Source organism: Elgaria multicarinata, chromosome 5 (assembly GCF_023053635.1).
Source record: "Elgaria multicarinata webbii isolate HBS135686 ecotype San Diego chromosome 5, rElgMul1.1.pri, whole genome shotgun sequence".
Taxonomy (NCBI): Eukaryota; Metazoa; Chordata; class Lepidosauria; order Squamata; family Anguidae; genus Elgaria; species Elgaria multicarinata.
The window spans coordinates 22053547-22079522 of record NC_086175.1 but is presented as its reverse complement, the minus strand read 5'-3'; the positions used below and the strand labels follow the sequence as shown (position 1 = coordinate 22079522).

The 25976-nt window shown below is 39.5% G+C and overlaps 1 protein-coding gene across 2 annotated transcripts; it reads left to right on the top strand.

Moving 5' to 3' along the window:
• Positions 1–8019: 8019 nt before the first annotated feature.
• Positions 8020–25594, top strand: FBXL3 (F-box and leucine rich repeat protein 3). Of its 2 annotated transcripts, none has more exons than XM_063126028.1 (5): positions 8020–8382; positions 11644–12010; positions 19232–19354; positions 20783–20891; positions 24332–25594. In XM_063126028.1, exons 2-5 carry the CDS (start codon positions 11645–11647, stop codon positions 24973–24975), a joined length of 1242 nt encoding a protein of 413 aa, XP_062982098.1. In that variant the 5' UTR covers positions 8020–8382; position 11644; the 3' UTR covers positions 24976–25594. The 2 variants fall into 2 exon arrangements, with proteins under 2 accessions (XP_062982098.1, XP_062982097.1); XM_063126027.1 differs by having other exon boundaries at positions 20720–20891.
• The last annotated feature ends 382 nt before the right edge of the window (positions 25595–25976 follow it).

The window sequence follows — 25976 nt, the reverse complement described above, 5'->3', positions numbered from 1 at the left end:
TGAATGTGTAAGAACTTTATTTAGGAGCAGCTGAAATATATTTTTATATATGTTAAACCAGGTACTGGTAAATAATATCAGAAATGGTTTTTGTTGTTGCTAGCCTTAATGAGTTGGAAAAAAATGAAGTTGTTTTTCCTATCCATTTTGACATGGCAATTTAGCAAATAAAACTCCCATTTTCAACCTAAAAGTAGCTAGAAAAGCACCTTTGATGGTAACAGACTCACTATTTTGTCCTAAACATCTCCCCACCTCCCATTTCTGCATCCTGGACTGCCTGGGCTATTTATGACAATAAATTTTGGTTCAAAAACCAAAGTCTGGAAGATTGTTTAGCCATACCGAGTTTTTAAAAGAGCAAAGAGTCATGGATGTTTTAATGCTGTACTCACATACTCCTCTAAACATTACTATTTATTTATTTATTTATTTATTACATTTCTATACTGCCCAATAGCCGGAGCTCTCTGGGCGGTTCACAAAAATTAAAACCATTCAAAGTATAAAACAACAGTATAAAACATGATATAAAATACATATAAAAGCTCAACCAGATAAAAACAGCAGCAATGCAAAATTACAAATTTAAAACACCAAGTTAAAATTTATTTATAGACTGTTAAAATGCTGGGAGAATAAAAAGGTCTTCACCTGGCGTCTAAAAGCATATAATGTAGGTGCTAAGCAAACCTCCTTAGGGAGCTCACTCCACAGCCGGGGTGCCACAGCAGAGAAGGCCCTTCTCCTGGTAGCCACCTGCCTCACTTCCTTTGGCAGGGGCTTGTGGAGAAGGACCCCTGAGGATGACCTTAGGGTCCAGGCAGGTACATATGGGAGGAGGCGTTCCTTCAGATACTACAGTAACACCTTGTAAGAACAGATTTCCAGTTAGAGTAAATGGACCTACCATGGTTCCTGCCATGGTGTAGAAGTAAATGGACTTCTCTGAAAACTTTATTACAAGAGACACAGAGGAGAAATTCCACAGAACCCAAAAAGTTCCAAAGGAACTACTTGAATTGTATTAATTTAATATAACCCACTTATTCCAGGCTACCTTATTATCTGTGATGTACTTTTAAGGACTAACTTTTTCCAACTTTCAGATGTGGGCATTAGATAACATCTGTTCCGTTTATCCAACAGAAGAAGTCACAAAGATTTAGCAACTATTTACTGGTAAAACTGCTATGTGGTCTTCAGTTAACTTTTTTTCAAAAGGCATTAGGTCTCACCCATCATCCCATAGCTGGAAAATTAGGAATCTTTCAATTGAAATCGGAATAGGTATCTTCAGACACCATTCTTGAGGATGGTTTCTGTCACCTCACATTTTCAATTCTTCCTTTAACTAAGAATCACAGTTGTTTTTTGGATAAGTAGTGCAAGTGTAATGGATTTGCTCGATTCTGATGTTTTCCCCATGCGAATATTGGGGACCAAGGAATGGCAGACCAACTCAAAATTGGCAGTTGACCAACTCATGGCTTACTTGGATTGGCTCACATCGCATAAGTAACAATGCTAGTATATTTCTAAGGATGTTCATTTACTTAAATGAAACCTTTCCTTTCCCTAGAGTCTCTGTCATAGTGACCATTATTTCTGTGCCAGAGATATTCAGAATAAGAGCAGTATACATTGAACACATTCTGTCTTAATGATAAAATCATCAAAATTATCCATCTTTCTCTTGAATGTTTCCCATCAATCCCGGCCAGCTTCTCAATAGTCAAAGAGTTGTAGTTCAAAACATATATATGCAGGGCACCAGTTTGGGTAAGGCTAATTTATTGCAGTTTGCAACACTGTTTAAAGAGACTGGGACTGTCCTGTGACATCTGGTGCCTGAGGAAGGAAATGTAATTATTATATCCCTACCTCCAGCACACGTGTGTGCGCACGCACATACACACACACACACACACACATAATTGTTCGGGGGCAAAGTCCACAAGGAAATACTCTTGCGGAGCTCATGTTTATTTACAGCTGACCCTCCATCCATCCACACTTTTCTTGTGGTCTTTCAGTTCCAAATCCAGTTGGAGAGGAGCATCTGAACTTTACTATATTGCTAGAGGAATCCTCCGGTGAGTTGACATCAGAGAATACAGCTTCTAATTTGTGCAGCTTGAGGCAATATGCAATAGCCTTAACTCTGGTCTTAAACTGTTTTTTTATAATTGAATTTTATTATCACTGAGTTTCCTTTTTTTTAAAAAAAAATTACAGGATTCTGAAAACCCCTAAATCAAATTACAAACACAAGTAATTAACTAAGTAGTTGTATACAAATTAATAATTTGTCCATATGTGTTCGGAATAGCTTATTTCCCCAAGATTCCAGCATACGTTTGTGGGGTATTTTTCCCCTCTTTTCCTCCTTTTTTCCTCCTTCTCCATCAATGAACTGTCAGGCAGGACACCTTCAACTCTCAAAATTTCCACACTCTTACCTCATTTGAGAGTTTGCTAACCCCCCTTCCCAAGTCAAAATACTGATAGGAACGCTAGAATTTTTCTGAAAACATTGGCATACTGGCAGCATTCAAGCATCAGAATGAAACTGAGGATGCCTGGCATAACTTTGCCAGCTGCTGCTTTTATAGGGCCTGTTCAGACAACACACTAAGCCATGGTTAGGTAGCTAACCCTTTTGCAGCAGATGGTTAGTGAACATGTTAAAACCGTGGTTATGTAGCCACCATGGTTACGAATGTTTCACATGACACGCTAAGCCATAACGTTTACCTTAAAATGTTTAACCACCATGCCTTAGTGTGTCATCTGAACAGGGTCATAGGCTTTCATGGGGTAGAAAAACCTTGAGCCCTTTTAAATGGCCACTCAGAACTTCATCCAACCATTGAAAGGCACACCTCTTCAGCAAACCTGATGAAGTACTTCTGTAGTTTTCTCGAAAATTTGAAAAATATATATGATACGCCAAGCCACAGCTTGGAGTACAAAAATAGAAATGTGTCAATTTTCAGCACTTTTTACCTTACTGTATCTGTGGCAATTTGTATCGGATCACTTTGGAATTTTACTGAATTGTAAAATGCTTCAGGTAGACTGTGAATGCCAAATTTCAACCTACTAGGTCAGCAGGGATCATTTTTAGAAGCAGTAGAATTTTGAGGTGTATAACCTTTTTTCCCTTTTCTTTTTTGAGATTCAAAAAATTGCTTCCTTTTCCTTTGCTTTTCACTATGGGAATGAAACCTCTGGCTATTTTAGTTAGATCAAATTGGATTAACAGAGCAATCCTACCTGTTGGGATAGGGGGAGGTGAGGCCTCTGATGTCAGATCCTCCCAGGAATCTAAAACCCTTCTGGGCTCATACTGGCAGGGCAGAAGTGAGGGAGAAACAGTATATTTGTTTTTCCTCCCCATCTATTTTTAACAAATTCTCCCACATTGGTTTGAAAGGGAGCAAGTTGATCTACGCTCCAGGGCTGGTGTAGATCTGCAGCTACTTTGCATGGGTGGGACTATTTCCGGCATGTCTCCTTCCACCTCCACTTTCAAACACTGGAGTTCTAATGTCAGAGAAGAACGGACTCTATGAGCAGGCATCTCCAGTCTCAGAGGGGGACATCCAACATGTCCTATAGCCCCTCAGATGCCCTCCCAAGGACCATAGGATGGCCATCTTGGGGAGTAAAGCTGGGGAAGCAAGAAACAAAAACTGTTTATATGCGGATTATGAAGCTCTCTTAGTAACAGAACCAGAAAAATCATTCTTAGCCTTATTTTAAGCACATCTAAATTTAGTTTAACCTTGGACTAGAAGATAAACCTTAGCAATTCAGAGTAAATGAGCTTCAAATTTCTGTACACCAGTTGTTGATGTCATTATTAAACAACATTGTATACCTTAGAAAACTAATCCTATTAAATAGTTGGCCGTTATTTACAAATTCACTTGTAAACTTGCACTCTGTATTTCTGGATAATCATCAAAAATTGTTAAGAGAGGCCTCAAAAGATTTATTGCACTTAGCAACTCTTACCCCCTTCCAAACATTTGGGGAAATTGTAATAATAATAATAATAATAATAATAATATATATATATATATATATATATATATATATATATAAAATTTTTATACCGCCCAATAGCCGAAGCTCTTGTTATTTATTTCTTACCCGCCTCTCTCTGGACCGAGGCAGGGAACAACATAGAAGATATATGTGCTTCCTGGAATATTGCTTCTTTTTCTAAATCTGTCTTTAAAACATGACTTAGTACTTTCAGATTCTTGGCAAAACAGTATTATGAATTTTATTTGGGATGGGCAATCAACTATAGTGGCTAAAAAGAGCTTTAATGAAGTCTACAAGGAGGGGGCTTAATACCCGACATAAACTTAGTTTCAAGCTTCAGAATTAGTCATACAAAACTGGCTTACTTTGGATAAACCAACCAGATCAAAACAGGAAGAAGCTAAAATAACATCCACCCATCTTGTGTGGCTCCAGGGTGACAAAAATAATAAAATGTTTCATCGATGTTTACAGGGACACCGAATGGCATATACAACTCCCCTGGAATCGCAGTGTCCCTGTAAACTTTTGTATGTTGGTATGACTACTAGAAAAATAAAAATAAGAATTTGTGAACACAAGAGCTGCATCAGAAATCAAAGACTGCATGCCCCCAAGGTGAAACATTTCATGGAGTTGGGACATTCTGAAAAGGACATTAAATTCTGGATCTTGGAGAAGCAGACTAGCTGTGGAAAACAACTGGATAACAGATTGAAAAGGAGGGAACTCTTGGATTTCACACTTGGGACAACAATGCCAAATGGCTTCAATGAAGAATGTAATTGGTCCTATATTTTATAAGAGTGGATCTACACTATTTGGTATTATGTCTTTAATTATTTATTTATCATGGTTTTGATATATTATGAGTGCCTTTGAAGATTTAGGCAGGGATTTTTTTTATCTTTAAGGGCCTTTTTCCCCTCTGCTGATAGCACAGCTGATAAGTATAATTACCTGACTAATTAGGCATAGAAAGGAAGCCTCGCTTTAGATTTCTTATCTCAGACATACCTTATCATGCATGAGAGTTGAGGCCAAACCAAACGCCTGTGAGTGCTCCTTATTTTATGTTTGGTAAATATGTTTTTGCACTCCTATAAAGGTATAATTAAGTACTTCATTTTTTTTTATTTCAGGGTGCATTCTATCTACCACGTTGGGGAGAGGCATATAAATCCCCTATTTTGGGAATACTTAAGTCAGCCCCTCTTTTTTGAAAAACTTTTGTTGAGTACTCAACAGCCTAGATAGGTCCCAAAAAAAGTTTATGTTATATGAACTGGAAAAGAGAGATAAAAAAGATAAAGTTCTTTTGCTTCTATCTAAGGCACTAACAAATGTTTTTCTGTATATTTTTAGTGACTGGGACACTAAGACTAACAAGTCAAAACATGTATGGCCAGAGTCTAATGAGCACTGTTTTCATTCCATCACTATCTGTTAATGTGTAGGAGTGTTCTTTGAAAGTATTAACAATTCAATTTTATTTGTGTTAAATTTTAATTTATATCTATATCCTTAACTTTTTTCCTTTTAATTTTTTATGAGCAAACTACATTCTACATAATAGATTTTAGGGCCCTATTTTATGTCTGACCAGAAGCTCAGCAAGTTGTCCCTGAAGCATAGGAATCATCTTAAAAGCCAAAAAAAGCAGGAAGAGCTGGAGGTAGAGGAAGACTGGTGTACTGCCCCCTTTGGGAACCACTGCTCTAAGCAATCTCAAGCTATTATTTGAAGAGTGTAAATAATTCCTCTTAATTTTTGCTTATGCCATCCCTACACTACTGAGGGGTTTTAGATATAGTTATATTTTGGTGGCAGCAGTTATAGTTTTGTTTGTTTTTTACTTTTTTATTATTAATTTTAATATATACATTTTGACGTTCATAAATTATACATCAGTTTTCTTTGCAAAGAAATCAAAATCTTTACATCGTTCATTTACATCCAGTAGCAGATCTTGAAATAAAAGCAACGAAAAAATTGAGAATTGATTTCTTTCAAAATTAATAATAGAAAAGCCACAATAGCATTTAACATCAATAGATTTTAAAATTAACAAAGGTATTAAGTGGTGCTGACTGCAGAGGTTATAGGGAGCAATTATAGGTTTTATAGTTAAGGCTGCATTCACTAATATTGAGGTCTTTGGGAACTTTACTGACAACTAAGACAGTGAGTTCCATAGACTCAAACCTCAAAGTTTACAAGAAGAAGAAATAAACAGAGGTGGGTGAATCCACCAATGTCACAACCTATGTTGTTCAGTCACAACCTATGTTATTCAGTCACATGGTGGTGGTGTTTCCCTCACATGAGGATTTTAAAACCATTGACTGCTATAGCATCTAACTACAATAAGCCCAGAAACATAGGACTCTATAAAACAAAACCCAAACTGTTAATAATGCACATTATTTTCACATATTATGATAAGGTGACTCTAGTCACGTGTTGGGATATTGAGCATGACTTGCAGCATCCCTAATTTATCTAATAGAAGATAAATTAGATCAATTACATTAATAACTAATGTTAGAAAAAGCTAAGAATTTCCTCCCCCATGGTTTCAAAATGTCCACAAATTGTACATCTCTAGTCTTACGTTACGTAGTGCTTAGAAATAATTTTAGGGGAGTAAAGGCCAGTTAGCAATATATGAATATCTTGTCTTAAACATTTATTCATTGTTCAAAAAAGTATATTTCATGAACCAGAATTTTCCAAAAAAGAAAAAAAAACTTGAAGAAAAATGGGGAAAAAACGGTTTCCCCCAAAATTGTCTGTATTGTCTGGGCCTTCACATCTCAATTTACACCTCCAATCCCTTATCCGTTTATACTTATTTCAGCCATTATTGGCATGGGGCAGTACACTTGACAGTGTCTGGTGCCCAAACAAAACAATAGAGAAGCAACTCATAGACACTGTACTGGAGGTGTGGGGTGACTACACAAAGCACTCATGGGTCTTGTATTCTCACTCTACTTGTGCTGTCTTTCCTCCACAGCAGGGCTGGCCCTTGATGAGATTGATATAAATTGTGATCACGCACAAAATTGTGTGCTTCCCATAGGTCTGTCACTTGTTTTCCATCTCTTCAACTATAACCTTAGCTAAAAGAAATAAATACAAAATCAACATTATTCTTCACATATGGTAGAAGATTTTGCCCTGGCTCGTGGACAAAACCATTTTAACATTTTCCTGCCTTGGCTATAATTCCAGGGTGAGGAACCTGCACCCTCTTAGATGTTGGACTCAAATTCCCATCAGCCACCACCAATGAGCAGGGACGATGGGAGCTGTAATTTGGAGGGCCACAGGTTCCCTATCCCAACTGTAGTTTATGGTTTGTTTGTTTTTAATGTCTATAGTATTAAGCGTTTGTATTACATTTTGTACACTGCCCTGGTATGTTTTGTGTTTTAAAATTTTAATACTTGTTTTTATCTCAATTTTAGAATTTCTGTAAACCACCCAGAGAGCTCTGGCTATGGGGGGCGGTATATAAGTGTAATAAATAAATAAATAAATAAGACTAATGTGGTTTAAAAATGTTTCTAATGAAATACAACAACAGACCGAATAAGGATTTTGTCCGTCTCCTGCTCCTTTACTCGATCCAAATCGAAACATGTTTAGTATGTATCCCTGTGTACGTGTGCCAAACTTCATACTTTCCATAACCAAGTGCTCGATTTTAGGCTTAGCTGCTCCCATAAGCAGTCGTCACTTTTACTGTGGCGGCAAGAGACAACAAGAGCATCAAAGGCAATCCCAGAACCAACCGGCCCTTCAGCACTTTCGGACCCTCTGAGGGGGCCTGGTGGGCGTGAAGCCGCGGAGGCCATGAGCGCCAGCGGGGCCCACCCGCACATGCGCCGCGAGGGCCGACCCCCCTCGCAGAGTCACAGGGCTTTGCGGCCGCCATTTTGGCTTCTCTCTCGCTCGCTCGGTGGCGCTTTCGCTCGGTGATACCCAAGTAAACAAGGAGGCGAGCGCGGCGAGCAAAGTGGAACGCGCTGCTTTTTCTCAGGCAGCATTTAATCATAATTATCATTGTTATTATAACGGCGACGGACGCAATTCGGTGAGGTTGGCAGTCTGTCGGAGAGAGGAAGGCAACAGCTGCTTGCTTGCCTGCCTACCTGCGCCACCCACCCACCTACTTACTTACTTACCTACCTACCTACGCCCGAGGCCTTTGCTGGGCCGGACGAGGCCACTCATGAGGCGACAGCAGAGAAGACAACGCGGCCCGGGTTGAGGGAAGCGCAGGACGGAGTTGTCTGCTGCTGGTGCCGCCGCCAGGTGAGTGGGTGACGGGGCCTTGCCTTTACCACCTCAGCCGTCCGACCCGTCCTGCCTGGTGTTCGTTTTATCGTGTTTTTATCCCTGTCATAAGTCGGCAACGGTAAAGCGACGGCGGTGCCGTGTGCTGCATGCGCGCAGGTGAGGAGACGGAAACCTCTCTTCTTCCCTCCCCGGCTCTTTTCCTCTGCCGCCGTCGTGAGCCAAACCTTTGAGACACCTTTTAGATCAGTCGTCCCCAACCTAGTGCTCGCCAGATCTTTAGCCTTCAACATCCATCAGCCCCAGCCAGCATGACCAGTGGCTAGAATTACTGGGCGTTGTAGTCCAAAACAACCTGCAGATGCCAGGTTGGCCGAGGCTGTTTTAGCTTTAGCGTTACTTCCATTCCTTTCCAGCGGTTGCCGTCTCTTAGGCAGAGGTGGGCACTTGTGGCCATCCAGACGTTTTGGGCTTCAACTGTCATGAACCTTAGCTGTTATACCCTCTTTCTTCGATTCTAAGACACACTTTTTTACCCATATAAACATCTCTAAAAATGGGGTGCGTCTTAGAATCGCGGGTGTGTCTTAGGGTTTTTTTTCCTGTTGGTGGTACTGAAATTAGTGTGCGTCTTACAATCGATGGCGTCTTAAAGTCGAAGAAATACGGTAGGTCAAAACATCTGGAAGATCACAAGCTGTTCATCTCTGTCTTAGGGTCTAAGACTTTGACCCAAGAATTGCAGCCATAGACATGGATTAGCCTTATTCTTGTATAGCCATCCCCATAGAGGCCCTTCCTGATAGTCACCATTGCTCATATTTCAGGTCACTTCCATTTAAGTTTATGACTCCCAATTTGATTTAATCATTGGTGTCCATCCGTGGAACCTCTTTGCTGTATGCACACCTTTATGTGCTGGTTGTTCTTTTTCTGATAACAGCTCCCTGCACTACATTTGAGGATGTTTCTGCATCCTCCCAAGAGAGTTTGTTGGTTAGAAGAAGTACTATGTGGTAAACTGCATAACTCACAGTGGGTCTGTTCAGACAACACAAAGCCATGGCTAGGCTGCTTACCTTTTGCAGCAAATGGTTGGTGAGCATGTTTAAATTGTGATTATGTAGCCACCATGATTAGGAATGGTTCACACTACATGCTAAGCTATAGTGTTTAGCTCAGAATGCTTAACCACTGTGTTGTCTGAAGAAGGTCAGTATCATTTAGTTCTTCTATTACTTAGTACTCTGGAGTCTTACAGTGTTCAAGTGATTTAGTTATCTGCTAAGTTCTAGTAATGTTTTTTCCTCCCTCAAAAACAGACAGCTGTAATGTTTAGTTTCCAATGTAAATTAAGCTTTGGAGAGAGCAGTCCTATGGTGAGCATCCCAGGGAGCATAGGTTTGTTTGGATTTCCCATCACGAGGTTGGAGACAGCACACTGATCTCGGAAGGGAGAGTTGGAGATCCACCCATCCTCTCCCGTCCCCTCTTAGTTGGCCCAGAAAGAACAGTGCCAGCTGCCTTCTCAGGTTAGAAACGCAGTCTCAGAGGAGGACAAAAGGGGTTGTTCTGGTTGATGGGGAAGGGGGAGACTGGAGAGACCAGGATACGAGTTATCCTGATCCCCTTTCAGTCTCCTTCCTTCCCCCTCCAATGTGCCTCCTAGATGGGCTAAGAAGCTCATCTAGCAAAATCAGCAGGGTAGGAGGACAGAGTGGCGAAGACTGCCTCCTCCCGCCTTACATTGAATGATTAAGTGCCTCCAAGTTCAGGGGCTTCTGATCAGTGGGGTGCAATCAATTAGGTGAAAGTCTTTTTTGAAACACGTCAGGAACACAAATACTTTGGGAATTAAACATTGTTGCTGTCTGGTTGTTTTTGTTTGGCTTTAAAACTGTCCTTTTGATCCTCCTTATTTTTAAATGTTCTTTCTCCCCTGTCTTCAGCCCGGGTACACCTGAAAGTAATAAAAAGAGTCAGATCAGTAGCTGTTTGGCTTGATTCTATGTAACAAGTTTGTGTAATGTAAACAATGATGAACATGTTGCTCCTCTTTGGTAAACATGGTATACATGTATTCAAAACATGGGCTAGTTTATTTCCTTGATAGGTATTGACTGATTAGTGTAATTGCTTCTATGACTGTACTGTAAGTAGTTATTTAGGTTCTGCTAAATATGGAGTCTGGGAATTACAGGAATTAAAATAAGCAATGTATAATGTTATTAATGCCTATATAGATTCATTGTTAGTGAACTAAGCATGGAAGCATAAAATAAAGACTTAAAATTTTTATCTGGTATTCTTGCTGCCTTTCTGTGCCAGCAAATAAGTAAGACTTTCTGTACCAGCAAATAACTGCTTAGGATGGGACATGTTGACTGCTACATCAACAGAACCTCACAAACCATGTTTTTCCACTGGTGGTGGAGGTTCAATTATTGTTTAACAGTGTAGTTCAGCCAGATTAATTAGGCATAATTATTTGGAAATAATGTAATAATGACAAAATGAAAAGTGTTTTATTAGTAGAATTGATATTGTTAAGAGAAATAAAGCATAAACATTTCAGATGACTGCAACCATGGTGTGATGGATTTAGTGTGAAAATACTATTTCTAGTTTCACCTTACCTTTCACTGGCATGTTATCTGGATAGGAAATACCACATATATTCTGTACTACCATAGAGAAAAATATGTGAGAACTATTTGTTCAACACATTTTGATATGGAGAATCAGGAATGTGCCATGATAGTTATTGATGCAAATGTTGCCAGAGCAGCTCCTTTAACGGAAAATACATCCATCAGTTTTTGTAGTGTGCATCACTACATTCTATTTATAAATGATACATTTCTGCATATCTGTGATAGTAATTTTTAAAACTTTCAAAAACAATAGTGTCATTTTGCAAGTCTCTTTTCAGAACATAGGGCCACTTCATATTCTGCTAGCGCAGCAGGAAGCTAGTACTCCTAAAGCAGTCGGAAACTAGCATTTCTGCTTATTCATGAGTTTGCTTTAGAAAATGCTAGCTTCCTGTTGTGCCAGCTGATGCCCAACAGCAGTATTTGATATTGCCCATAGTGTTATAAAAATGATTCCTGATTATTTCTAATCTAAAACAAATTTTTCTCCACCTCTGCGTATTTTTACTTCCAAGTTTTACTTTATTTTGGGGGAGAAGTACATAGTAGATAAGACTGTCTTATCTTCTGGAAATGCTATTCAAGTTCTGGATTTAATCTATTTTGAAATTTTCTTATTTGATAGAATGAAACGAGGACCAAAAAACAGCAAGGGCAGCAATAATTTATCAGATGAGGAGAATACAATAGATGGCAAAAAACTGAAAACTAGACTTGAAGAATCAGCTGGAGTATTTCAGAGCCCTGATTGGGGGAACCTCATTCCAGAGATTGTTCTGCAGGTGTTCCAGTATTTGCCTCTTCTTGATCGTGCTCATGCATCACAAGTCTGCCGTAGGTGGAACCAAGTCTTCCACATGCCTGAACTATGGAGATGTTTTGAGTTTGAACTGAATCAGCCAGCAACATCTTACTTAAAAGCTACTCATCCAGAGCTCATCAAGCAAATTATCAAAAGGCATTCCAAACATCTACAGTATGTCAGCTTCAAGGTAACTACTTTGACATATTAAAAAAGGAGGGGAGAAAAAGGAGAACTATCCTGTAAATTACTGGTTCAGATCCACCTCTACATACATGCAATAGCCCTGGGCAGATACTCTAAGGGTGCAATCCATGGGTTATACACTCGATGACTATAAGTCCCTGAACGCAGAAGCTTACAATCATCCTGTGCAGAGTGGGAGGAGCATGAAGGTGATCACCACCTCTGTGCTCCTCTCACCTTGCATTTTCCCTAGATGGGCAATTTTGCTTGTCTAGTTGGCATGCTGCAGAGCAGGAGAGGAGGAGGTTGTAAGCCAGTTGTCCTGGGGCCTTGCTAGACCATGCCGGATAAGCCGGCAGGGAGGCGGGGCGACAGCGCGCTAACTTTAGCACGTGCCGCCTCGGCTCCTACACGCACGACGCGCAGGGACTACGGAAGCCCTGCAGCGTTGGCCTTTTTGTTGTTGTTAAAGGGGCCACGTGCGCCCCGAAGCCGCCCGACAAGTTAAGTGCCTTTTTTTAAAAATTAAGCCCCCTCCGCTCCTGATCACCCCCCCCCTCCGCCATCCCCGATGCCTCCCTGGCCACTCTTTCCCCGCCCTCCCTCCCTCTCCCCAATACCATCCCGGTGCCCGCCCTCCCTCTCCCCGATACCATCCCGGTGCCCTCCCTCCCTCTCCCCGATACCATCCCGGTGCCCTCCCTCCCTCTCCCCGATACCATCCCGGTGCCCTCCCTCCCTCTCCCCGATACCATCCCGGTGCCCTCCCTCCTCCCCGATACCATCCCGGTGCCCGCTCTCCCTCTCCCCGATGCCTGTGGTGCCCGCTCTCCCTCTCCCCGATGCCCGTGCTGCCTGCTCTCCCTCTCCCCGATGCCCGTGCTGCCTGCTCTCCCCCTCCCTGTCCCCGATACCATGCCCATGCCCGCTCTCCCTCTCCCCGATGCCATCCTGGTGCCCGGCCTTCTCCCCCCCCCCCCCGCGAGTAAGCGAGTAGCCGCAAAAAGCCACGGACCTTGCTAGACGTTCCGCAGCCCCGGCCTCAGGCTGGGGCTGTGGAAAAGGCGCGCCATAAGCGACTTCGCTTATGGCGTGTTAGGGAAGGCTTCAGCGTGGCCTGACCCCGGATTCCCCTGTGCGTCGTCTGGATGCACAGCAGGGAAAACGGGCCTCAGCGCACTAAGGCCTTGTCTAGGAAGGCCTCTGGTCTCCTCCCTTCCCTACTCACAGTACTGCACCTTTTCCCTCCTTTCCGAGCTCGTGTTTGCGAATTTGCAGAGGCTCGGGAGTACTATCCCTGGCCTTGGGTTAACCCAAAAAATCCTATGGCCCCCGATGCTCTTTAGGAGTGAAAGGATCGTTCTCTAATAGTACTAATCAACGGTTTGGTGAAGAAGAACTAAATCGAGCTCCCTGGTCCGAGTAGCTGATTGGTATTTATTAGGAAAATGAGAACAAATGAATATATTAATTAAAATTTATGAACTAAATTTTGTAATTTGGTTGTGCTTCTTACATTGATCGGGTTTGCTAATTTTAATTTAAACAAAATGTGGCACAAACCTTATACTGAACCTGCATGTTGATCCTTCGGTATCAAACAAAAGGTGAACTATTTTTGTAGCAATACAAACTAAGGGAACAAGGGGATTTTTAAATTTGGAATTCTAGTTTTTGTGAAAACATGTTATGTATTTCTGCAATGGTTTTAAAATAATGAAGTGTCTTATAGAAACCAGCTTGTTTTACCTTACACAAAAAAGCTTAATTATTCCCAGGCCAAAAATTAATCCTGACAAATAACATGCCTAATATTTATTTTAATTACTTTATTGTATTTTTAATCTGCCCAATAACAGCCATTCTCTGGAAGGATGCCAACCTTAAAATAAAACAATAAAAACTATGTTAAGAAGGCACTTGATTCTGAAGAGGAGGCAAACAGGAAAGGCATTTGAAATTACGATTGCTGTAGTAATTTCAGCATGGAGATGGTCCTTTCTCTCAATCAGATTGTACTAGTACGAGTGGACTACCAGTGATTAGAATATAAATTTTCTTTCCTCTCCCCCAAATGAATATATTGGAAAATAGGGGTGGATTAAAAGAATTGTCAGAGAGGTGGATTTTCCAGAGAGTTCCTAGTGCAAATTAGGTTCATTTGCATAGGAAATTTTTAGTTTGCATCGTAAAATGTTCTGATGCTCTTGAGCAACTTGTGGGCAACTTGTGGCCTTATAGAAGTATTGACCTACAACTCTCAATCATTCCTCACCATTAGGCTATTCTGGCTAGAGTTAATACATTGGGGCGGCCACAAGTTGCCCACCCCTGCCCTAGAGAGATCTAATTAAGCATTTTTATTTTTATTGCATTTAGTAAACAGCAAAGCTTTTAAAAATGTACCCTGTGTTATTTTTTTGTCCCAGTATACCACAAGTATTTTATCTGAAATATTTGAGGGGGGAAATTAAAGCACACTTCATGTGAAATACGGCATAATCCTATGCATCTATAGACAGAAAAAAGTGCTGTCTCCTAGCATGCCCTAGTCATCCATATTTAAATATTACATTAGGTAGCAATCTGTATTGGAATACTTGTGGCTCTTACACTTAAGAAGAAAACCCAAAGGTACTGAAAACTGTTGATACATTTTAGCAACCCAAAGAACTGTGCATGGTATGCTGACAACCACTCATCTATTTCAACTGAGTTCAGTTCTCTTCCACTAGGTTATTGGGGCACCTTCAGTTCCACTGTCACTATTTATTAGTTCCATTTCATACTGACACATCAGTGAATTTCAGTGACATAATGTGTATTCTCTAACATACTTGCTTAGAGTGAAAACGTTAATTACAACTTTGATACTGGCCTAATATTGTATTTCCAGTTGCCATACTTTCCTTTTTAATTAATGAACTTAGGAAATAAAAAAGCCCTAGAAAATTTTCCACAACTCTGGTAGTTGTTGCATTTCTGATTTTTGGTGATTTCTCCCTTCCCTCTATGCCATGCTCTTCTGGAGAAGTTCTCAAGGGCAGATTGGGGAGCTGTTAGGTTCAAAGCAGTAGATTAGGAATGCATTTGTTTTTGTTTTCTTTTAATTCATGGAAATAGTACTGAAGAGCTCATAAACCTCTGAAAACTGTTGAAGATAATTAAGAGTTTATTATGTGAATGGACAAATAGCCTACTCCGAGATCCTAGCTGGTATTTCCTGTGAACAATTTGTTTATGACTAATTTCCTTTCGTTAATCCATGTTGCCAGACTCACATAAGTTTTCTTTCAAAATGATGGCAGTCTATAAAGTCTTTTACTACTTCACATCTCTTATATTTGAGATAAACTGATTAGAGGTATGAAGGCATTGCCTTGCTTAAACTTGTGTTTATTCCTAAGTGGTACTACTTTTGTTCTTGGGAAAGGGTCCTGTTGAGATGCTGTTTCCTTATTCTTCTTTGCATTCCTTCTTAATGAAAAGGCTCCCTAAGGGAAATTAATAGGATGTCTTCAAATATCTCATCAGATTCAGAAAGATACATCCATACGTGAGAATAGATTCTCTGAACCTGTGCAATTAGTGTTCTTGGATAACAGTGGAATTGAGAAGACTGTAACATCAGGCAGGGCTTCAACAATTTTGCTCACCATGCCAAATAGTCAGCCAGCCTCTGAGGAAGACAAACCGGATGCTTCCTCCAATCTTGGGGCTGCAGAGGGGTAGGTAATTGCCATACCCCCTCTGCAGTCCCAAGGATTGGAGCCTGGATTTGTTTTGACTTTATGCTTGTTCAGTGCAAGCACAGAGCCAAACCAGACCTGCAACTCTGAATTGGAAGTGGGCGAGGAGGTGTGTGGGCTCTTCTTTCCACCTGCTGGGTGAAAAAATATTTTGCCTATTTTCATAATAGACAAATTGCTCACTTCACTAAACATCACCATAGGTGGTAGCAGCAGCCAAGAGTACCCCAGCGGTTTACAGAACTCCTTTACAAAACTGAATTTTAAAAACATTTTTCTCCAGTTAAAACTTCCTTTGTGACCCAGTAAAGCTATATTTTTTTTAATCATAGCTATTATTCTGAGTGAAACTTTCTAATCTGCTTATTGAGGACACTGTGATCCCAAATGCATCTGCAATGTTTGCAAGCAACATACCCTACCCCAAAAAATGTTTGGAAGCACCTCAGCAGATGGCCAGAATGATGACAATTCTCAGTCATGGATCTTTAGATTACCACTTTTCTCTCTTCACAAAAAGATCTTTGGAAACAGTGTTGTTGAAGGTTGCCTTCAATGTTTTCAAGGCACAATGTCTCTAGTCTTTTTTAAAGGAATCAATAAAGTTCTTAGATTTGATTATTAACTTCAGTGCGAATGTGACACACAAGCCAGGCCCTGTGCACAGCCTGTAGGATATATTTATATTAGAAATGATGAATAATTAGTGCCATTCAAAAGAAGATGTCCAAAGACACAGTATATGTCATACAAACTCATGAAGTATGGCGCAAATTGTGGCTGTTTATGACATTGACATATATTTGAGGAAGGAAGACCTTCCTCAAATATATCAGGACCTCAAAAAACAGACAGTGGTTGAGAAACTAACAAAATATTTACAGGATTCTGGATGGAATATAACAACTGCTAACTTCTTCACCGGTGTGCCAAAAAACAAACAAACCAGGCATGTGATCAAACCATGGCCAATAGTGTTTTGTTGTTGTTTTTTAAAAAAAGTTGGATATTGCCTCCTTAAATGCCTATAATGTTGAAATAATGAGGCAGATACTCCACTTTGCCACTACAGCAAGGTCAGAGTCTCTCGAGGCATAAGGAATTTTATTAAAGTGCCCCTCTAGAACTGCTTTCATTTGTTGCATCTTTAATCATGCAAGGGCTGATCTAAAGATGAGAATCATTTATTTATTTATTTATTTATTTATTTGTGTATTTATTGCATTTTTATACCACCAAATAGCTGAAGCGCTCTGGGCGGTTCACAAAAATTAAAACCATTCAAAGTATAAAACAACAGTATAAAAACATGATATAAAATACAATATAAAAGCACAACCAGAATAAAATCAGCAGCAGTGCAGAGGTATAGAGGTACACATTTAAAACAGCAAGGTTAAAATTAATTTGTAGACTGTTAAAATACTGAGAGAATAAAAAGACCTGGCATCTGAAAGAGTTGGTGCCAGGCGAACCTCAGCCTGTGTTCCTGGTAGCCACCTGCCTCACTTCCTTTGGCAGCGGCTCAGTAAATTAGTAAATTAGAGTCAGTAAATTAGTATAATGATTACTCAAATTAGTAAAATGATTACGCAAATTTACCTAGTTTTCTTGAATCCTGAGACGTAAGACAGAGATTTCAGCTAGACAAGCTTCTTAGCCCACCTAGCTGACCCACCTTGTTATGGGTAGTGGCAGTGACAGAGAGGATCCCTGCGGATCCTGAACTCTCCCCTTCCCACCCACTGCCATTCCCCTTCTTGACTTCTCCAAGGTCCTTTGGGGTTGTTGTGCTCGTGAGCTGCTCTGGGCAAAATGTATTTAAATTAGGATGGGAAGCCAATTAAAGCAGTAAATTAATCAACTGAGGCTTTAACAGATTGATCATTTGGGCACAATCTACACTAAGCAGGATATAACACTTTGAAAATGTTTTAAAGACTGTATAGGGAGTGTGTCCTGGGCCTCAACACTTGTCACTACTGTTATAAACCGTTTTAAAGCAGTAGTGTAGATCCTGCCTTGGTCTATGAGTTAAGGGCATGTGGTGGTTTTTTTAAGGCTACTTTAGTTCTGGAATGTTACAGTAATGAGGAATGGAAAAGAAAATATTAAAAGGCCACTTTTCCTTATAAATCTTGAGTGGAAGCTTTTATGTGTTAAATTGTATTCTGTGAGTATCTCAGGCATCTGTGTTGGTGTTTTTGTTGCTGTGTACACTTGCCTAAATATAATTAATTGATCTGTTTAAAGCTGGATGATTACTCAACTAAAACTTCTAAAATCGGTTGACAGTCTTAATTATAATGTTGTGAATCATGTCTGAGCATCATTGCAAACAAGCAGTTGAGTAGGTTCTGAAAGCACAGCAACTAACATTTGTTCAGTTGGCAGATGTGATTTTTAACTTGAAGCCGTGTTTTGGGACTATATAAACAAATTTTGGGCTTGCACATTCTTTCTTCCTTGTAATTCTGTATTTTTTTTTCTTGGCAATCTTAGTTTGCCATTACATTTAAACTAGCAAACTATGGCTTGTGCATGCCCTCCAAACCAGGACTACCAGCAATGATCAAACCATGTTTGCCAGTCTTGTAGGGCAAAATCATAATTCACCAGTCTAAATGTAACACCAATCGGAATACACAAGGAAAGGAGGGAGAAGAAAGATTGGAGTGCTTGAACCCAAGACTCATTCTTGCAATGTTTCCAAACCATGATGTAGCATTACATGTTAATCTAGGTTCTATTTCACACATTGCTCATTGCAGGACAAATCCATATGCTCTAACCTCTACTACAAAGTGAGAAATAAGTAATTTTTTCAGTCAAGATGTCAGCAAGCCCGCAATTTAGTTCTTGAGAGCTACTAGTAAAGATTCTATTATAAGCATAGCATAAACTAATTGTCTGTGAGAAGGTGTTTTCCTTGGTTGGTTACAGTTTGTCACTTCTTTCACAGGAATTGAGTTCTGCCTGTGTTGTAGCCAAAACGGTGCTACTGAGAAACAAGAAGGAAATATCAGTATGCTTGGAGGAACCCTAGGCTTGTAGAGGTATAGAAAACCTTTAGGAAAACCTAAGTAGGAACCCTTTACCCACAAAAACAACACAAGGAGAATAGTTCACTAGCTACAGAATGTAAAGTGTAGGAGAAGAATGGAACCCAGAGAGCGGGTGGGTAGTGGAATGGTTGGCTAGAACCATGAACATGAACACTCCTTTTAGGAGCACTGCATTTTTTTCCAGATCCTACTTCCGTCTTCTTAGACATGGCAACAAATGCATCATCCTTTAGCTGACATTCAGAAACGGTGTGATCTAAAATGGAGATGTTCTTCTTATCCAATTTGTCATAGTAGAATCAAAATTAGTATTTTTATTTCTAATGGAGTTCAAATATTTTAAACAGTTTAGAAAAATTTCAGGTTTTGAAGTGATATTTGCATCCATTGACTGTTTCTTTCCTGTTTAAGGTGGACAGCAGCAAGGAATCAGCTGAAGCAGCTTGTGATATCTTATCACAGCTTGTGAACTGTTCTTTAAAAACACTTGGACTAATTTCCACTGCTCGACCAAGCTTCATGGATTTACCAAAGGTATTAATCATACTGAAAAACTGATACTTTTCCATGCAGTGAGCTCCAGTGGCCCAGGCCCTTTTCCTTTCAATCTGTTGGTGTGTGTCTTGCTAGGCCTTCAGTCTTGCACTCGCAAAATCTTGAAAGATTTCTCTCCGAGCTCACTTGCCTGAGATAAGCAGCCAAGTAGAAAATGCATGTTCCTCTCCTCTCCTTTCTCTCCTGTGGCATAGAACTGGCAGCTGCCATTGCAGTGTGCTGTAGTTCCATGGAGGGAAGGAATCAACCTACTGTAATAACTGCTGCATCTGCATGTTCTCTTTTCTCTTGTGCAGTGTATGGATGCATTTGGATGTAACAATAAACTATGGTATGCTGTTATAAAACTGTTGTTTACTATGGTTTATTGTTACATGAACGAGTGCTTCCCCTCCCTTGTCTTCTGTCATGGCCATGAGGAGGAATTCAGAAGCCTTTGCTTCCATTTTCAGTTAACCACAATTTAGCATTGTAAACTATGGTTAATCTTAACTATGGTTTATTGAAATAAGCTAGCCTCATAAATGAAGGTTTAAAGTTGCCCTGTTTCCATAAGGAAACAAAAGACTCTGATCTCCTAATATCCTCACTAGAGCAGGAGAGGGGAGCAGAGAATGCACAGGACTGAGATTCATTCACAGAATAATAAACAATAGGTTATTGTTATTTCCTGATGCAGCTTGTGTGTGCGCGCACGTGCACATGCGTGCATATGCATGCATGGAAAGATTAGCAGTGACTGCTAAATAGACTGTGTTTGGCTGTTTCACCAACTACACCGATCCTTGAGTTTACTGGCAAAAATGGAATTGGCTTCATCAAATCTATACGACACTACCCCATGCATTTGGAGAGAAAACCAATCTATACCATTGTTAAATTATAACTGAATGTGAGTGATTGGCCTAACATCGAACTTCGTGGCTGAGTGAAGATTTGAAGCTAGGTCTCCTGTCCTATGCTGACACTACACATTAGACAATGGCCTTTGCCACTAATGACAGCTTGTGTTCATGTTTGGACATGCTTGCAGTGTCAGCAGGTAATGAATGGGAAAATCTTTGCTATGCTGCTAGGTTTGCCACTGATAGGTGCAAATGCAAGCTGCTCTTACTCTTGTTTAGCTAACAAAAGATATTATAATGGAGGGGCAAGGTGAGCTGCCATAGGCTTCTTGGAATATTTGACCAGGAACTAGTCTGTCTCAGCTCTGTGCACTTAATTCAGAAAGGGCTTAAAAAGATGTTGCTTGCTCAAAAATTTAAACAGTTGTCCAGGTTTTCTGCTATGGATGAAAGGTATTAAGTTTCACTTCTTGATTTCACTGTTTTCTCCTTTCTACAGTCACACTTTATTTCTGCCCTGACTGTGGTGTTTGTAAACTCCAAATCCCTTTCTTCACTTAAGATAGATGATACACCAGTAGATGATCCATCTCTCAAAGTACTAGTGGCTAACAACCGTGATACCCTGAAATTGTTAAAGATGAGCAGTTGTCCTCATGTTTCTCCAGCAGGTGAGCTTGCTCTTAGAATTATCTGTGAGCGATTATCTTGAAGTAGCTTGTCTGATTAAACAAACATCTACATGTGTGTTTATTGACTACCCTGTATCTGCAGCTTTAGATAGCTTAGAATTATGTGACTTTTCCCCTTCGTTGCATTTATTTATATCAGTATTATATGATATATGTATTATAATAAACTATGAACAGTAATATTGTTATCTCTGTAAATGAGCACCCTAAAGCAATCCACGGTACTCGTGTACAAATGTTTTTAATCCCATTGATTTCAGTCGAGTTAAGCTCCCTGACTGACAGTACGCTGTTATGGGTGGCCTTGGTTTGAGGTAGAAGTTATATGAAAAGTTCAGATGACCATTGAACTTTTCATATAATATTGCTGTCCTATGAAAAAGCAAAATGACCATTATGACTTTTCATGTTGCTTCACTAGACACATGCAGTTATATGCAAAGATATGCATGAGCTTTGTGCCCATATGCTCCATCCTCGTGTCATCCCATCTCTTTTTCCTTTGTGTTCTGCAATTCAACACTTCCTGGATACATAATATTTTCTTATTGTGTCCAAACTGGGAAACTATTGTTACCATGACTGAAACAAATTAGGATCTCAAACCATGTTTTGAATTGGTTTACGATCCTACTTTGTTCTAATCCTGGTAACCATAGTTTCCTAGTTTGGACATAATGGTAAACTGTGGAAATACTGAAGTGTGCAAGGAAGGTATTGAATAATGGTATGAAGAAAAGACGGAAAGTGTACCATGGGTATGGAACACATGGCTTAATAAGCCAAGATACATACATTTGACTTGTGTCACTTTGTGTTTCGTAGTTGGGTGTAGGTTGAATCACATTAAAAACCTTTTTTTTTTTTAAGTAAATCCCAATGATTTAAAATGATTCCAAATCTTGTGCAAAATCAGATGCATGCTTAATTTTCCCACTTAAGTCAAAAGGGCTTAAAATTGCTTGCTTTTGTCTGGATTGTGCTAGTTGGGTGGCATCCCCTTCCATACTTCTGAAAACATTGTATAGAGGGTTGGGGACTGTGGCGTCAGCAGCCTCTGTATTATTAAACTTCTCCTTCGGTGTCTATTATTAAACTTCTATTATTAAAAGTCTATTATTATTAAAAGTCTATTATTAAACTTCTCCTTCGCTGCCACCACCCTATTCTTTATCTTCTAAAAGAATGAGGGAATAATAATAAACCTTTGTGTGTGAGTGTGCGTGTGTATTGTGCATCTGAAGTAGCGCATATGACTGAGCAGACGTAGTTGTTAAACAAAATAAGAATAAAGTTTATTCATATAAAAGTAGATTTTAAAAGACACTTTAAAGATTATTCTGCTTTATCCACATACATCTACCTCTCTGGAAATACTAACCACCTCCAAATCCTAAAACCCCACTTTCCTAATATTATCTTGAAACAAGCCTCTACCAAACCTCACTCACTCCTACTCTCACTAACTCCCTAACCCTAACTGACTTCCAACTCTGACTAAATCTAGCTAACTGTCAAATTGTCCTCTCACTCCCCCTCCTCTCTCTCCATTCAAATCAACCAACCAATCAGATGACACCATTCACACCCACCCACTTACTTTCCTGAAAACGAAAGAATTGGCCACAGCAAATCCAAACCTGAACCAAACACTTAAATATACACATATAAACAATAACTTACATTATCATTTTGTCACTGGGACCATACTAAATTGGGTAGCTCTGTATGTGGGAGATCCACCAAAACTGGCAGGAGGTGGGAGTTTACTTGGTTTTGTATTTACAAAATTAAAGGCATGAAGTGATTCAGCTTAAGTTATCATTTACAAAAATACCCTATTTTAAAATGAATTGCTTTTATGTTTTCATTATAATTTCATATTTTGTCTGATATTTTATTATCTGCCTTGAGAGTTTATATAGTAGAAAGATGGAATATCAGTTTAACAAATCTATATAAATAAAAATGTAAATGTTCGTTCGAAACAGACGTTATATCTCCAAAAGTTCTTCACCGATTGCTTTGAAATTTTGACACAAAGTTGCATTTGAATATGCGAGCGTTGTTATGTAACTATGTTCTATATGGGGTCAAAGGTTTGTCTTAAAATCGAAGAAATAGGCCTCCTCAAAACCAGTCCTGCTGATGATTGTGACATCGCCAACCAGTAGGCCAGTCCACTGCCTCTGCCTCCTCTCCTATTTGCATGTTCTCTCCTATTTGCTCTTATAGGTCATAGAAGCAACAATCTTGACAGGACCTTTCAAAGGTGAAGATGTCCTCATTCCTCGCATTCCTATGATTCCAACAGATATGCCATTTCAATTTAAGAGATTGCAATTCCCAATTCGATTGGTGTTTGCAATCACCATCAACAAAGCTCAGGGCCAATCTTTAGAATTGTGCGGTTTAGATCTAGACACAGATTGCTTCTCACATGGACAATTATATGTTGCGTGTTCTAGAGTCGGCAAACCAGACAATCTGTATATCTACACAGACAATGGAACAACTAAAAATATTGTATATCCACAAGCATTGTGAAATTAAACATAGTAGAAACATCCGCTTTGTCTTTTCTTTCTTTTCAATTTAACCAGACTGAGCCACAGCAACGCGTGGCAGGGTACAGCTAGTAAATAATAAATCAAGAGAAGGCCCCTTCTGGTTCCATACATTCCGACTGGAGGTAGTAAACATTCAACTTGACGCTTGTTTTAGCAAGTAAAGCAGTATACAAATATTAATAAAAAAATAAATATTAGGGTGCTGTATTATCATGTTCCCAGAAACTAGCTAGCTGAATTAGATTTTTTATATATATAAATATGGACGTGTGATATTAAAATATCTGGCAGGATCTCTTTCCAGTGATTTTCCTTTCTGAAAATGAAGGGAAAAAACACAATGTGTGTATGAGCTCACTGCTTCCTTGTCCCAGTTAGCAGTATGCATCATCTTGGAAGTTTACTGAAATTCTGGCTAGCAGATATGCTTTAATCACTTCCACAGCACATGACCTGCATGTTAGCAAAACATTTATCCTGTATGAATGCTCCCATTTTAAAAATATTTGGTGTAAGCAGTGTTTTAAAAACTATTTCATAAATGACATCCTCTAGGTTTCTATATTTCTTTTTGTTCTTATTAATGGATGTACAATAAAGAGAAAATATACTATGTTGTTAAGGCATAGATATGTTATATTAATTGCCATGTTAGCATTCAGGTCACTTTGTTATCTCAGGCGAGGAAACCTATACAGCATGAGTTTTTCTTTAAATGATTAAGTATCTAGTTTACATATTTGAGGTTAACTTTAGGGGGGGATGTTTTCCAGTTATGTGATAGAATGTTTCATTCCTATGACAGGCTGGATGTGAATTCACATTCTCATATTCCATTTTTTTCTCAAGGTATCCTCTGTGTGGCTGATCAGTGCCATGGTTTACGTGAGCTGGCATTGAATTACCATCTGCTGAGTGATGAGCTCCTCCTTGCTTTGTCTTCGGAAAAACATGTCAGATTAGAACACTTGCGTGTCGATGTAGTCAGTGAAAATCCTGGACAGACACACTTCCACACAATTGAGAAAAGCAGTTGGGATGCTTTCATCAGACATTCTCCCAAAGTGAATTTAGTCATGTATTTTTTCTTATATGAAGAAGAGTTTGATCCATTCTTCCGTTATGAAACACCTGTCACTCACCTTTATTTTGGGAGGTCAGTCAGCAAAGATGTACTTGGCCGGGTCGGAATGACATGCCCTCGCTTAGTTGAACTGGTGGTGTGTGCCAATGGATTACAGCCACTAGATGAGGAGTTGATTTGCATTGCAGAGCGCTGTAAGAATCTGTCAGCTATTGGTCTTGGAGAATGTGAAGTCTCCTGCAGTGCCTTTGTGGAGTTTGTGAAGATGTGTGGTGGTCGCTTATCTCAGCTGTCTATAATGGAAGAAGTATTGATTCCTGACCAGAAGTACAGCTTGGAGCAGATTCATTGGGAAGTGTCAAAACATCTTGGTAGAGTTTGGTTTCCAGACATGATGCCCACATGGTAGAGTCTCTGAAGATGGCAAGACGTATGAAACAGCACCTTAACATTTTGAGCACACAGTGTTGCAACTTAAGCATATAAGCTTATTTAATACTATAGAGTTTGTAAAGTGGACCCAGACAATTGATGTACTATTTAATAGTGGTTTCTAAAATCCAGGTTTAAGGGAGGGGGAGGGAATGAGGATGTTTTGAAAACTTTGTCCATCTAAAACCTTTTATAGTTCACTCTTTTTCCACTGACACTGACTCCAAATGTAGAAACTTATGAGTTGAGTTATTCAGATGCTGTCATTCCAAACTTTGCTCTGATAAATTACCGTATTTTAGCCTGATACTTTGATTTAAGTTCCCTGATTGAAGTGACTGACTGAAATACAATTTGCAAGGAAGAAAGATCCCTTTTATTGTAGATTCCTGGACTTACTAAAAGTACCTGGGCAGTGTAACCATCAAGTGCTTAGAAGACAGAATCCTAATTTGAGGTTACATACAATAGTCTGTAGGCTTTGACATCTTTTGATAAATTATAAAGACAGAGGAATAGAGCAACTTAGTTGGATATATTTGTATGTAGAAAATGTAAGTATTTGTTCGGTGCTTATTAAAACGCTCCAGAAAATATTACTGGCTTTACACTATTAGCAATATGTTCTCTCAACTTTTCTCTGAACTTCGCAATTTTAAAATGTAAATTTAACACTTAACACCCATATATAACGCTATTTTAATGTATTACCAAAGCTCAGGAAGTTAAAGTACTCTGGGAGAAGTATCCTATACTTTGGTGATAGCTAACCAAAGGTGACTGACCTGTTCAGACAACATGCTAAGCCATGGTTAGGCCGCTAACCCTTTTGCAGTAAATGGTTAATGAGCATGTTTAAACCATGGTTATGTAGCCACCATGGTGAAGAATGGTTCACATGACACGGTAAGCCAAAATGTTTAGCTCAAAATGCTTAACTACCATGGCTTAGTGTGTCTTCTGAACAAGGTCTAGATG